Source organism: Paramormyrops kingsleyae, chromosome 10 (genome assembly GCF_048594095.1).
Source record: "Paramormyrops kingsleyae isolate MSU_618 chromosome 10, PKINGS_0.4, whole genome shotgun sequence".
NCBI lineage: Eukaryota > Metazoa > Chordata > Actinopteri > Osteoglossiformes > Mormyridae > Paramormyrops > Paramormyrops kingsleyae.
In genome coordinates this window covers 23,671,254-23,687,293 of record NC_132806.1, presented here as the reverse complement: position 1 = coordinate 23,687,293, position 16,040 = coordinate 23,671,254, and the positions used below count along the sequence as shown (strand labels likewise).

At 38.3% G+C, this 16,040-nt stretch overlaps 1 protein-coding gene across 1 annotated transcript in view; it reads right to left on the bottom strand.

Annotated features, from left to right (window-relative positions):
* rxfp2l (relaxin family peptide receptor 2, like) overlaps positions 1–16,040 on the bottom strand; it is a 36,956-nt gene that overhangs the window by 20,028 nt on the left and 888 nt on the right. Inside the window, exons 2-3 of the mRNA XM_072717550.1 lie at positions 1,757–1,903; positions 69–140 (exon numbers count right to left, since the gene is read on the bottom strand). Coding sequence (XP_072573651.1) covers positions 69–140; positions 1,757–1,903 — 219 coding nt within the window. The remainder of the gene's footprint in view (positions 1–68; positions 141–1,756; positions 1,904–16,040) is intronic.

Sequence of the window (16,040 nt, the reverse complement as noted above, 5' to 3'; positions counted from 1 at the left end):
TGCTGACCTTCATAGGGAGAAACTGGAACCTCATCATAATGACTTTAAGAGGAGGGGATTTTACTCACAACATTCCTTTGACTCCTGTATGTTTCTCTTTAAAAATGCATCAAAGAGATGAGGCCATCCACTATTGTCCACTAATAAAAGGAGAAAAACCAAAGAGAAAAAAATATGGATTCAACTTCAAGGCACTTCATTTTCATCAAATCTCATTTCAAAAGGTTCTTTTTTTATTAGAGGCTAAAGGCTGGGATTATGGAATGTTGCTAATTCATTAGCAAGTGTTTCAAATATGTCGGGGAGAGTGGGGTAAGTTAGAACACGGGGTTTGTTAAAAGTTGCAGACAAAAAATGATTAATTTCATGAGGTGCTGCCATCTAGGGGTGGACAACAAGAATATCCATCCACCATTTTTGTTTCTTGAATGAGGACTGAAATTTGGCTGAATGAGTCGGGTTTGTATATTCTCTGACAAGTGGAGTGCATTTTTCTCTGTAACTGTTGTTCTATGATGACATTGTCAATAGATTAAACTCACTCATTCATACTTTACACTCCAGAGCTAAGCTACAAAATCAGACTAAATTGGTCACCAGTAGCATTGTTTCATGAAGTGTGAGAGGGGGCTCCCCCTCAGTAAAATATGGTGAAGGGGGTGTTTTGCATGATCATCTGTCATTATTAGGGGCGCTTGGTTAAATTTGCCGTGGGGGTCCTCCACCCCTCACCCCTACTGGGCTAGTTCAAACATTCAGGGGGTTAGTTGGAACTATGCATGTCATAGTTAGGTCCCTAAACTGATTTTTTTCATGCAAGCTGATCATAGATTAAAGTAGAGCTCTGCCAAGTTTAAGAGTGATTCATGCCTGAATATGCCTGAGATATACCGGAATAAGTGACTCTGTGGCTGGATGTCATGACCGGGGTGGGTGGAGACATGTGACGGGGAAGAAGCTTCTGAATAATAATAATAATAATAATAATTAATAACTGATTCTTTATTGATCCCCGTGGGGAAATTGTTTTTACGCCTCCCCAATGATGGTGAAGTTGCAACCTAACATTGCAGTTAAAAGGAGTGCCCCCCCCGTATTGTCCTTTCCAGATGTTGATGACATCTCTGTTCATGGAAAACAGGACTAGGTCTTCAGGTTTCCAACACCAACTGTACTGGGGGCATCAAGTGTTGTACCCAAAAGCTGATGTTTCCTCTTGATTTGTCCGCTTACAATCCAAAGCAGTAATGTTTGGAATTAATACGGTGATGAGTAGTGATGATGTATGCTACATAAAAATGAACTTATAAGGAGTTTTCAATACTTTCTTCAGCCATGACCCAAATTATGGAAACAGCTGTTCCAATCTACCCTATACCATGTTTCAGCTTTCCCCAGTGGTGGGTATACAAGGGACACCTGAAATAAACTTGTTTGAGGAGGATCATATGGAGTACAATCAAACAATCTAGGAACATCATATGCAACATTTGTAACTATTGTAAGCATTATTGCAGTGGTAAAGGCAGTTTTATTCAAATATAGATCACGTTCATGAATTATAATTTACCTTAATATAATATGGAGGAATTAGTTAAAATGTTCCAACTAACCCCACTCTCCCCTAATCTCATTTATTTAAGTAATTCTAGAGCAACTTCATTGTTGCATTTCATAATAGGTAACAGACGAAAGCGGGATTTCCCGCCCGGTTGCGTCGTTAATTCGCTTTGCGTCACGCTCCGACTCTGCTCACCGCAGTTCTCCTCGTCAGCGCCGTTTTCGCAGTCCTTCACGCCGTTGCAGTGCCGCAGCTGGGGCAGGCACACCGACAGGTTTCCGCACGGGAACTGGCCGAGGGGACAACCCCCGGTGGCAGCATAGAGCTCTGCGGCAGTCAGGTCTGGGAAAAGACACTTAAAGCGTTTTTAATCATCTCTTTTTATAAGCGAGAACGACACTCTCTGCCAGCTCGTTAGCACCATTGACGAAACTCCTGCAAGTCAGATTTAGGTAATAAGCTCCAAGACTGTGAATAAAATGAGCTTTTTATACAAAAGCAAAGAGTTCTAAAAGTTGTGTTTGAATAAAGTTATGGTTCAGTCATCAAGGTTTTGATTAACACCGGCAACAATTTCATACAATAATCTTACACTGACCTATTTTTACGTTTCATGCCAGCACTTATACAGGGGGCGGGGTGGCTGTGTGAATTATTTTTCCAGAGATCAGAACACACACTTTAGCTGCACAAATAAGCAAATAACTGCAGCTAGTAATTAATAAGCCAAACAACTTTAGAGGAAATTTAAATCAGCGGTATTACTGCAATACAGTAAAGTGGTTTGGAGCAAGAACCTAGTGCAGCCAGGCATGCTTATAGTTATATATATATATATATATATATATATATATATATATATATATTGCATATATATATATTGCATATATATATATATATATATATATATATATATTGCATATATATATATATATATATATATATAGTTATTATTATTATTATTGAGAACAAGATACTGAAGGGAACCTAAATCCAATTAATGGTAAAGTTATTTAGAAAATCAGAAAGCTTCATAAATTCAATAAACTGAATTCATTCATAATCTGCAGAATTCATTCATAATCTGCGTCGGATGTTTATATGTTACATATTTCTAGTCAGTTTTTGAGAGATGCAATGATTTTAATACAGACTAAGACTGCAGTGACATTTTGGCAATTTTAATTCAGCTTTTTGAGTGAGTGAGATGAAGTTTTATTTTGAGTTGCTTCATCTTCACTTTGTGAAAATGTCACTGTATTTCTTGCTGTGGTTTGACTAAACGCTTGTCATCTTTGAGTAAAGCCAACGGGTCGTCCTTCATCATGGATGGCAGAACATTTCTTGGGTGAAAAATGTAGCGTACTGTAGATCAACCCGTTGAAATGTGGCTGCATATATTATAAGGAAGTGAGATAGAACCTCTGGCTTTTTGTCCAGAGTCTAGTTCATTGGTGCTCATTGGTGCTTCATATTAAGGATGAAATCCCAGATCATAAAATATCTAAAAAGTTCCACCATAAGCCCTATAAACAGTTGTTGTCATGTTTGTGTAAGGGATGAGTACATGACTTGGGGCTCAATTCCATGCTCTCACTAGGTACCACCTGTATCTTGTCTCCTAATAAGCTATTTACTTATTTTTATGTATTAAAGGATGAGTTCTCAGTAAAAATTACCCAGATGTTTTGGCTCCAGGCAGTGCGATCAATTGCTGAGCTAAATTCTTTCCTTTAAACATATGCTCTTTAAGGCTGTGAGTAGAATTCAGCACATTCATTATCAACTGCATTCTGCACGGAACTCATAATAAGACATGCAAATACGATTTAGTTGCGTTTCAAGCACATACTGTATAAATCACATGTCACGCTTGACCCAATTATCCATAATAAACTCAAATGTTTGTTGAGTTCTGCTCTTTATACATACAAGTCCAGTCATGGTATCCTGGCTTGAAAAGCTAAAATTTATTGTGTTCACCATTTGAAATCCCTGTGATGCATTTCATATTTGTTTATGAGATGGTCCTTTTATTCTCTCCTCTAACAAAATAAACCATCTCATTTCAAACTCTGGAAATGTGACATCTGCCAACACTCCGTCACCACTTCATTAGGTGCAACTGCTCATAAGCACACACTGCATGCTCCTCTAAACATCGAATCATGTGGGTGCAACTGAATATATACAGCAGATAGAGAGGCTCAAGTGGTTCACTGTGATTTAATTGGTTTTAAACATGGTTTGATTGTTGAAGCAAGGCATGGAGTTTCCAAATTTTCAGAAACTGGAATTTTGACACCTAGAGTTTACAGGGAGAGGCCAGACTAATAGGAAGACCACAAGGGCAAAAATGACAGTGTAGTACATCAGTGGTGTGCACAAAGGCGTCATCTCAGCCATACCTCTTTGGCAAATCCATAATATTTCCTGGGGTTACCTGAGTTTTTTTCCAGGTAACCTTAGAACCTGGCCACAGGAGTCTTTGAGTCCACTGACCGCACCATTTTTTTGCTTAGGTTGTTCCTTGATGTGGCACTTCAGTTTGGATTTACCTTTAGCGTAACTTTTCAATAACAGAGCCACTTGTCCACTAAACCCACCATTCAACACGGCATCATTGTACAGCTTGGATCATCAACATTGTCAGGGGTAATGATAGATGACCAGCTATCCTTTGCTGATGTCATTGGCGCCATCGCTCTGTCCTTGCAGATTTAAGAAAGATCAGACCTTACTTATGAAGTCCAAAGTATAGTACACACAGATTATAGTAATCTCTTCAGGCAACTGAAATGGCTTAATTGGCTCCCTATAGATGCCCAAGTCAAGTTCATGTCCTTAATTTTGGCTTTCAGAACCTCTAACTGAACAGCACCCATCTCCTTAAAGTCCTTCATGAAGACCCAAGATCTTGCCCTCTTCTATCAGCAAGCCAGCATCTCCATGTAAAAATGGGCCCCACTCCAGACATTTCTTGTGTGTGGTTCCTTGATGATGGACTCATCCACATCTAGTTGCCAAGAAATAGTCCAAGAAATACCTAAAAACCTAAAAAAAAATTTTCAAGGAACACCTCAGCAAACTCATCTGACCACTGACGTACTCTATCTTCATCACAAAGCCTTACTTATAGCCTTATATTTTTGTGCTTCTCCAGTAGGAGCTTATGTTCCTCTTTTGATGTTATGTCATATGTTTTATAGCTCTTGTTCCACTTGATACTGGGCACTCAAATTAAGCTCAGCTTGGAGTGATTTATACCTAATTTGACTCAGTGACAGTCGTATGCTTCTGATGTACTGTGTCTGCCTTGTAAGTCACTTTATTAGTTATTGATTTCTTTCCTTAGTTTCTCCTGATAAAATGCCCACTTTTATTTCTTGTGAGATGTACAGTGCTCAAAGAAATTCTTGAGACACTTGCTTAATTCCATAAAAATGTTTATTTTTATAAAAATGTATTGGTTTCATAATAAAGTCCAATGACAAGCAATGTTTAACATATCTGCACATATCTTCTGCAAAGATATTTTCTTTTTATTAAGTGTCATGATTTTTTGACTGACTTTTTCAGTTATGTTCTTGCTATTTTGCTATTAATTGCAATTGTAGTCACTGGCTTCCAAAGAGATACCAAATATAAATATTGGTGTTTTATGTTATTGCGAAGGTGTTACTAAATAAAAAGCACCGAAAGTGATTGCTTACAGTATCTAAACCAGTACAGCTCTTTTAGAACTATACTTTGGGTTTCAATGTATTACTAATTGAAATAAATGGTTTACTTAAAACAACTGGTTGTTTCTAATGTGATACATATTTTTGTAAATAAATGAAGTAATGTTTCTTTTGTTAAAAAACCAATAAATTTACAATATTTTTACTGAAGTGTCCCAAGACTTTGTGTGAACACTGCAAACCTCTCAGCATTAGTTGGATATCTGTTTGATGTCTCCACCTGCACTTGAACCATTCAAAGACAGATAGCTCTCATCCCTGACTGCGCCTTGCAACAGAAGTCCAATGAATCACCATTATAATGAGCGACACAACAGCGTAAGTATCGAAAGAAACTCACAGCATGAAGAATCTGTAACCACGTCCTGCTGATTTCTGGAGAATGTGCTATTACTTGACCAGATGCCAAGCATGACGATCTCTCATGCAAACTACTGCAGATTCTTCATTATTGGACTGTTTGTGCTTTTGAACCCCATCCACTTAACTCCAGCATTCTGCTATTTTGCAAGCTATGTGTGTATGACAAAGTGCTTTCCTGAATACACAAGACACAAATTACCCTGTATCTGTGGTCGATTGCTGTGAATATGTAATTATTCCACAATAATGGCAGGTAGTCAAATAAGCTCACTGTTCAACAATGAGTAATAAAAAATAATACAGTAAAAACTTTTGAAAGTGGTCTAAATTAAAGTTATGTGTAACTCAAATGCCCTTTGGAACACTGTAAATACCACCAATATATTAAATATAAATGCAAATATAATCAGAAATATCACATTCTCATACATCTAATAAAGAAGCATATTATTATTATCATTATTATATGTGCACATATAATAAAATCCATTGCTGGTGACAGCTGTACTTTTCTCCAGGTTGCGTTCGATCATGATGCTGTCAGGTCACATGACTGATGGAAGCAGTTCTCAATGATGGTGCCGTTTCTGCCACCACTCGTGTGACCTCATAGCCTCAAGACAATGTTTTCAGGACTTTGGGTGTATTATAAATGACATACACTGTTCCTTGTAAAGACAATCTCTTCATATGCCATAAGAGAAATCTTTGATATTACACAGTTCTTGGCTTCCATTAAGAATGGGTATTGTTTCTAGTACTAAATGTACTTTACCACATGAATCATATTAATTAGTAGTTTATTTAAACAGCTTATTTAAACAAATTTTACTATGATGTGAAGATATATTTCATAATTATTTGCAGAACTATTTCTACAGTATATTTGTAATTTCTCTCTGTTATTCATATTTCTTTTTGCATCGGATTAACTGTTAGAGCTCATAATTTCTAAAGAAGAATTATAGAATTACAGACTTCTTAAAGAAAAATTATAAGTTAGCTGGCAGAAGTTTCCAAACTTTTTGGTATCAGAGAATATTAGGAGAAATTCTGGATAAAGAATAAAGCCAGTTATTTCAGTAGAACACTATGCAGAGGAAGGTTATAACTTGTTGCTTAAAGTAACCTGAGCCTATTAAATACAGTGGTACCTCGGTTCTCGAACTTAATCCGTTCCGGACTCCGGATCGAATCTTAAAAAGTTCGAGTTCTGATCGAATTTTTCCCATAAGAAATATTGGAAAACCAATTCATTGGTTCCCGGCCCCCCAAAAATTACACCTAAATATGTTTGTTTTTTTTTGTTTTTTTAGCATTTAAACACAAAATGAACAGGATAAAACAAGAAGAGAATTTTTTTCTTAATGGCTTCCAAAACGATAAAGATCTTATCCCAACATTACCCCTGTCTTGCCCCAATCGTCCGCTCCCTCCGTGTGCCACGCCCCCTCGTTAACCTTCTACTTGCTTACAGAGCTGGCTTAAGCAAACGCATTCTGATCCTGACGCAATGCATTACGGTTAGATTCATTGCGACCTCTCACCCTCCTGCATAAACTGGAACCACCTCTGTGACGACACACCTTTGCCCTTATTGGCTGAAGAGTTTAGTTACACGCATGACGTTTGTATCCCAGGCAGTTCAGATGCGTAATCTGCCATTTCTCCTGATATTCAGATCGAGTTCTAGGTCAAACTGGTTTGTTCGACTTTCAAGGAATTCGAGTTCTAGTGAGTTCGAGAACCGAGGTACCACTGTACTTAAATAATATGCACGTGGAACACAGCTTAGGGTAAGAGTACCGACATAATTATAGCTAAGCGAGTACTGCAGTTAGCTCCATGCAACAATTTGCCATTTATTTTCTGCAACAAATGACTGTGGCTCATTAGAAAAAAATGAATGACTTGGCACCAAAAAGTTTGTTTCAAGTTTAGCACTTTATCATTGTAACCTCTTTTTTTTTTTAATAAACATTCACCATAAAAGAACGGTTTCTCTTTAGACATACACTCACCTAAAGGATTATTAGGAACACCATACTAATATGGTGTTTGACCCCCTTTCTCCTTCAGAACTGCCTTAATTCTACGTGGCATTGATTCAACAAGGTGCTGAAAGCATTCTTTAGAAATGTTGGCCCATATTGATAGGATAGCATCTTGCAGTTGATGGAGATTTGTGGGATGCACATCCAGGGCACGAAGCTCCCGTTCCACCACATCCCAAAGATGCTCTATTGGGTTGAGATCTGGTGACTGTGGGGGCCATTGTAGTACAGTGAACTCATTGGTCATGTTCAAGAAACCAATTTGAAATGATTTGAGCTTTGTGACATGGTGCATTATCCTGCTGGAAGTAGCCATCAGAGGATGGGTACATGGTGGTCATAAAGGGATGGACATGGTCAGAAACAATGCTCAGGTAGGCCGTGGCATTTAAACGATGCCAAATTGGCACTAAGGGGCCTAAAGTGTGCCAAGAAAACATCCCCCACACCATTACACCACCACCACCAGCCTGCACAGTGGTAACAAGGCATGATGGATCCATGTTCTCATTCTGTTTACGCCAAATTCTGACTCTACCATTTGAATGTCTCAACAGAAATCGAGACTCATCAGACCAGGCAACATTTTTCCAGTCTTCAACTGTCCAATTTTGGTGAGCTCGTGCAAATTGTAGCCTCTTTTTCCTATTTGTAGTGGAGATGAGTGGTACCCGGTGGGGTCTTCTGCTGTTGTAGCCCATCCACCTCAAGGTTGTGCGTGTTGTGGCTTCACAAATGCTTTGCTGCATACCTCGGTTGTAACGAGTGGTTATTTCAGTCAAAGTTGCTCTTCTATCAGCTTGAATCAGTCGGCCCATTCTCCTCTGACCTCTAGCATCAACAAGGCATTTTCACCGACAGGACTGCCGCATACTGGATGTTTTTCCCTTTGCACACCATTCTTTGTAAACCCTAGAAATGGTTGTGCGTGAAAATCCCAGTAACTGAGCAGATTGTGAAATACTCAGACCGGCCCGTCTGGCACCAACAACCATGCCATGCTCAAAATTGCTTAAATCACCTTTCTTTCCCATTTTGACATTCAGTTTGGAGTTCAGGAGATTGTCTTGACCAGGACCACACCCCTAAATGCACTGAAGCAACTGTCATGTGATTGGTTGATTAGATAATTGCATTAATGAGAAATTGAACAGGTGTTCCTAATAATCCTTTAGGTGAGTGTAGTTCTGCTGATATACAGTCGTCCCTCGTTTATCGCGATTAATCCGTTCCAGACTCTACCGCGTTAAATGAATTTCCGCGAAGTAGGATTCTTTATTTCTTTATTATTCGGCTGCACCTGGCGTTGAAGGATTTGCGGGGATGCTCGGATACATAGGCCTACAGTCCATAAGTACAGTAATTTTAATTGTAATACAGAGGTGTTTAATTGACTCAGAAAACCGAGCGCGCGCCGTATCATTTTCACTATCAACTTTTTAATGAATAAATGTATTTGAAAAAACCGCAATAGAGTGAAGCCGCGACAGTCGAAGCGCGAAATGGCGAGGGACGACTGTATATTTGTAAATTCTTTGGCATGACACTCAGCATGTTTATCTTCTTTTTGCAGCTACCTTTCCAGACAGAATTTAGCTGCTGTCTTAGTCCTGATTTTTTCTTTTTCCGGAACTTGCTTTCTTAGTCAGACCATGAAGAAGACCATTGTGACTTAGAATACTAATGGACTTACAGTCTAATTTGAAAACCTTGATGGCTGCCATTGTCTGAACTTCTGTCAAGTTCTGCCAAGTCACAAATATGAATATTCGAAAATATGAAATTCACAAATATAATAAATGAAAGCATATACATCAATAGTCCTATAGATTTTCATTAGAAAATGTATGAGTGTTTATCTTGTAATCTTTTTGATTGTTGCCCAACAGCATAGCTTACACATACTATTTACTGTGCATTCTGTAATATAATTTTTCAGCTGCAAATTTATGAAATTCTAAAGAGCATATTTACTATAAGCATTAAAAAAATATATTTCCAGTCACTCTCCAAAGGGATACAGAAACACAGTCTGAAATTCATCTATGGGATTATTATCATTAAAGACCACTCAAAAGTTCTGAACGGTCCATTCACTAAACAGTTCTGTAACAGTTCTTGCTCATATGCATTATTTATGGTGTTACCATGAACTGTATCGTTCTTACTTTCACTGAAACGCCATCTCCATAGACATTATAATAACACCTCAATATAAAACGTAAGATAAAACGTCAATGTCTGATAGAAAATGGAGAGAAGAAATTGTTTGCAGAAATAGGTATGTAGAAATTGTACATTTTAAAACCTGATATACATTATGTTAGCCTTAGACTCTGCTGGGAAGAGGCTCTCATTTGGACTGAATTGCCAGTCGTTAAGGTGAAGTTGAGGTATAGTGCTAAAATCGGCTGACACAATGCTAAATTATTTGGATTTTTTAAAACTTCAACCAAGTTTGCTCAACTTAAAAACATCCCTTCCAAATATTTATTGGAAACATGACAAATGATACATTCCAATGAGATAGCGTATTCTGTTACTTCTTAAACAGTCATAAATTATGCTGGTCATCTTTTCATCTTGCGAAAACCAGCATCCTCATTACACTTGCCTGTTGTCTGTTAATCTTCCAGCTAAAATCTATCTTAGTAGTTACTTGAAAGAAGACAAAAACAAACAAGGCGGCAATACTAAATATCTGCAAGCCAAAGCGCGGGGTTATTTATAAGAAAACGAAGTTTACAAACAGTTCTACAGGTAGGCAAAATGGGTTTTATATTTTTTTCCAGAAATTTTCCCATAACACTGGACACTTTAAAGTTATATTATAATACAGACAAAATCAATCATTTACGATGTTTGTTTGAGAGTCAAAAAAAGTAAAATGTTTTGGTATAAACATGTCTGTAATAAAGATTATTGTGCATGCAGTAAACATATTTATAATTGCTGAAATAACACTGAACCTTTTGAGTTTTATGTGATAATGGTGGCAGTTTGTTTTAGAGCAAGAAACTGCTGTTTACTACTAACAGTTCTGGGATACCGTGGTGCATCTAGTCCATTGTCATCATTCAAGGAACCAGGAATTCTGCTCTATACTAAAGATTCCTACAAAAAAATGTCGTAGATCTGCAGTTAGACAATGATCTGAAGCAGACACAAAAGGTCAACATTAGAACGGTTGACTAACAAGAAGATGTAAGATATACACAGGCCAGCGGACGACGGGAAGCTAAACCTTATTGGGATATTTTATAAGACAAGAAATGAACAGTTTATATTCCAAAACCACACAGCACAGTGCTGTAAGACTGATAAAAAAATAACACAGGAACCTTCGGTTACAGTCCGTACTGAAGGTACTATAACTACTTACTGGGAGCGAGAGATGATATCTTTCCACGCTAAATCCTGTAATGTATTTTGTGATTATGCTGAACGCTACTCAAGACACCATGTTGTTCAGGGACTTGAGAGATTTTCTTGCTTTATAAGTAGGCCTATTACATGGGAGCTTATTTCGTTTATTTTTTTGCAGAAGCTTTGTTTTGTACCACAGACAGGGAGATCTGATCTCTTATAATTATCTGGGTGAAGAATTTAGATGTGCATGATGTTTCTTGTAGTACAGACTGAAAGTCGGCTGTGAATTCTGCTGCGTTTTGGCCTTTAGGGTAAAAAGAAGTTCAGTTTACATTAATATGACCGACTCCAGTCATAGTCATTTCAGATGCATATTATGACAAAGCAAAAAGGTGACTAAGAGAGTTTTCAGTAGCTGAAATTTAGTAAAGTAAATTCAACAGATTTCACACGAAAATGTTCACACACTTCTGAGTAATGGAACCTTCACAACATTAAAAGTCCTTAGAAGCCACCATGCACAAACATTATTGCGAAGCGCATTCTGGATGATTGTGAACTTCAGGAAACTGGGAGGTAAACAAAAATTATGTTTACCTTTTACTCACATAGAAGATCTTTTTGCTTCACTTTAAAGAGCTATAAAGGACAATATTATCTAACACTTTGCTGAACCTTGTAAAAACTGGCCAGGTTATTCAAATGAACATCAATAAGACTATCCTTAACCACTAGAGTGCCAGTTATTAAGTTATTATTCACAGTACACTATTGATAACTCTTACGTCTTGCCCGTCATGTCCGCCTAACCCTAACCCTGTCTCCCCCTGATGAGCCACACCTGTTGCTTGTTACCCCTCATTAGTCTTTGTATTTAAGTGCCTGTTTGTGTCTTCATCCCCAATCTGGTCATTAATGTCGCTCCTCATGTCTCCCTGTGTCCTTCCCTGTACTCACATTCACGTTTTGACCCCTTGCGGTCTTGTTTGTTTCACCACTCCTATTCAGTTTGATAAACGCTGGCCTTCAAGCCCTTCTTCTCCAGCCATCCATGTCCTGTCTGTCTTGCTCTCTGGTCCCCATTGATGTCTGGTGTTTGTCCCTCTGGTCCCTGGTCCATTGTCCCTGGTGCCTGGTTCTGTCCTATGTTTGGTCTGTTTCGTCTTTATGGCCCAGTTAGGTACTCGTCTTGCCTGTTGTCCTTATGTTCCCTGCTTCCGCTCTGGCCTGTTCCATGTTATTGCTGTGCCGTGTGTCCTATCCTGTCCTGTCCTGTCCAGTCTGGGGGCTCAGCCCCTGTGATCTTGTGTGGTGTCTGTCCCATGTACCGTGTCAGTCCTGCCATGCCGGTCCGTTCCGGTGTCCCATTTGAAACGGCACTGTGTATCTGCCTTTGCGTTCGGTCCCCTTGGTCACCTCCCCTGTGGGGGGGAGGCATACTGTCACGTCCTGCCCGTCATGTCCTGACCCCCCTGTCTCCTCCCTGACGTGGCCCTGATGAGTCACACCTGTTTCTTACCCTTCGTTAGTCTTTGTATTTAAGTACCTGTCTGTCTCTTCATCCCCAGTCTGGTCATTGACGTCTCTCCTCCAGTCTGTTTGTGTCCTTCCCCATAGTAGTCTTCTTGTTTTGACCCTTACGATCTTGTTTGTTTCCCTGCCCCCGTTCAGTTTAATAAACCACTTTTATTCACCAAATGCCAGCCATTGAGTCCCACGTCTCTCACACCGTGACAGAGAATATTCTGTAAAGATTTATACAATATAAATCCCTCTCAACTTAATTTTCCAACTCACAGAAGGAGCTTAAAACATGTCTAGAAACAAATGTCCAGGATAAAGAGAGCACCAGATTTTTGGCTTGATTCAAATATCAGTGGATTGGTCTATTGTAAACCATATGATTCTGGACCACAGTGAAAAAACCTAGAGCTTGAGAGCTTGAGTCTTGACAGTGAAGAACAATTATAGCCAGGCTGTGATATGCTGGAGCACCAAGTCTTGAAAAGACAACTAATGTGCTGACAGTAAACTGGGAAACCTATGATTAGTCTAAAGTTATGACGCACAGATAATAATAATAAACTATTTATATTGAATATGAAGCACTTGCTTGTGTTGTCGTAATATTAAGAGGGTATATGTGCATTGTGGCTTATTCAAGGTAATGTTTGAATTGGTAGATGTCAGTTTAGTGGGTTGTTAAATTTTAATATTCATCTGCATGGATCTAAATTAAATACCCTAAAAGATAATAATAATTTTATACACATGCTGTCATAAAGTGACAAATGACAGGGCTTCATTGGAGAGCAGTTTATGAATTTCTGATGCAGAAAACAAAGGGAGATGCAGCTGTTCTACCCAAACAGGGGACAGGAGGTCAGACTGTATGACAAGGACAGATTCCCCCATGAGGAATATGACATTTTGGTGGCTATGTACCGAAGACTCCAGGTAAGATAAGTAGCAGGGTGAGATGCTGCCCAAAATTCAGAGTGACAGATGTCTCTCTATGACAGCTGTAACTGCAGCTGTAGAAATGCATATTGCGGGAATGATAACTACGGCCAATGATGAATCTTATGTGGGTGGGTGGATAGTGTTTTTGAGAATTCGCTGATTGCTCGAGATGGAGGAGAAACCAGAGAGAGAAGAAAATGGTTGATAGGAGGTTCTCATTCCATCATTAGGAAGCCGTGTGATCAGCTATGAACACCCCAGCTTCGCTCTGCTAGCGCTTCAAAGGTTCTGATTAAAAAAAATCAGTGTTACAAGGATGAATTTTAAATTTGAACTTTAGAGGAGGTTGGTTTCAGTACACAAAAATATCTCACCAGGTGTGTGTGTGTTGGAGTCTAAATCCTGTTAAGAGGGAGACTCATTCTGAAAAGGCTTTAGGCCCTGAACTCCTTAACTTCACCACAAGTACTAACCATTGCAACTGTTCTCTTTAGCAATTTTTCCATCAGTAGGTATTAAGACAACAGCTAATGTACGGCAAGAAAATGCTCCCAAGACTAAAAATATCATTTTTAAATACGACTCATGTTTTGGTTCAAAACAATACATGTAAATTAAAAAGATTAAAAGCTGCAGAATTCCATTAATAAAATTCATAAGATTTTTAACATCGACCCAGAGGTGTCATCACAGGTGAGTGCTGTTTCATCTTAACGTACGGCAGCCGTCTGTGGGCTGCATTTCTTTGTTTGGTGATAATATCAGATGGTCAAATGCGGAGGAAAGATGGCCGGGACCATACCTGTGTAGTGTGTTTTACTGTAAAAACAAAAGGACATATCACACTATAGATGTTCTAAATAATCAGTTTAATGTTTATGTGGCTGTCAGAAACACTAGGCAGCTGTTAGCGAAGCCCAAGATGGAATGAAACACCACAGAATTGATACTGATGTCTGGGACTGAAGGCAGATAATGGACAGTGGTGCAGAGCTAGAAAACACATCAAGAAGCACTGCTCAATGTTCTATTTGGACAATGTATGTAATTACTCAAAGTGAGCCGTACTGTTCAGTGTTCTCTATGGACAATGCATGTAATTACTCACATGGAATGACACATTACTACAACAACAATCAAGGCAGAAAACCCCTGAGCAACATTTTCAAATTAGGAGTTATCCGGCAGGTCAAAGATTAGTTTTAGATTTGCCTACAAAATGGGTCAGTTATGAGGCTACCTGAAATTCCAGTGTTACATGTAGTATGGTTATGTAGTTCATCTACTGACTATACTTCAACAGCAGTACTGTCAGTATGTGAGCTACTGTAGACGTACACACTAACTCTGCACGATGTCTCCAACTAAATGATGTAACAAATGTCACATCGCAAATGGCTACTGTTTTGATTACCTTTAAACATATGGTTATACTTCCAGTCCTTTGGTTGTATAGAATTCAATTAATATGAGCCAAGCCGTCATAACAAAGAGAACACAGGTACTTGGGGAAAAAAATGCACCTTCAACTCCCCCCATAATTTTTCCTGTGTTTCCATTATTTTCACTCTGTAAACGCAGTTAAAGCACAAATATTAATTCATACACTTCAACAGTACAAACAATAAATGAAAGGTAACAAAAAAACAAACAAACAGTTACAAGAAGGACATTGTGTTTACTACTACTCATTTGCAATTTATAGTTATCCAAGGCAGTTGAGGGCAGAACAGCAAATGTATTTTCAAGGTTGTACTAGAGGGACCTGGTTGCATTGAGAATGCACTGAAAAATCTTCATTTGTAGCTTTGTTATTCTCATCATTAAATTCTCCAGTAGAACTACATAATCCCAAAGTCTTGTTTTTTCATGTTGACAAGAAATGTGATATGTATCTGTGCTGCCTTATCAGTGTCACTATTAGAGGCACTGATTATATTGGTAGTAAGGTGTACTTGGGGAAAATGTTCATTAATCTGCATACGTTCTGTGAATAAAATGTACGTACTGTTTCAGGGAAGGTTCAACCTTGATTATTGGAATAACATTAAGATTATTTGGACTCAAACCAAAGAATTATGAGCATCAACCTGAAATAAAAATTTGAATTAAACTATATTTCAGTAAGGGCATTACTTTTAGTTCAGGTTATAAAACATCGAAACAAAATTACGTAAAATTGAATAAATACCTTGTTTACGTGGGTACTCCTTGTCATATGTCTGTCATCACATATTAAACTGAGTGCTGTTAATTACAGCTGATTGCAGAGATTGTGGCTAAGCATATTTAAACGATACGCATGTAGGTCTACGTTTCTAAATGTAATATTATGCGGACTGCTGTTTCAGGAATTATTACCGGAAAACAATATAACAAAATGCATTAACAGCAAAAATATTTTCTCAAGCAACTGAATACTGGTACGTTCATCTTTTGCCCAATGGACTCCTACTTGACGCATTTCTAATACATAACCAATAACTG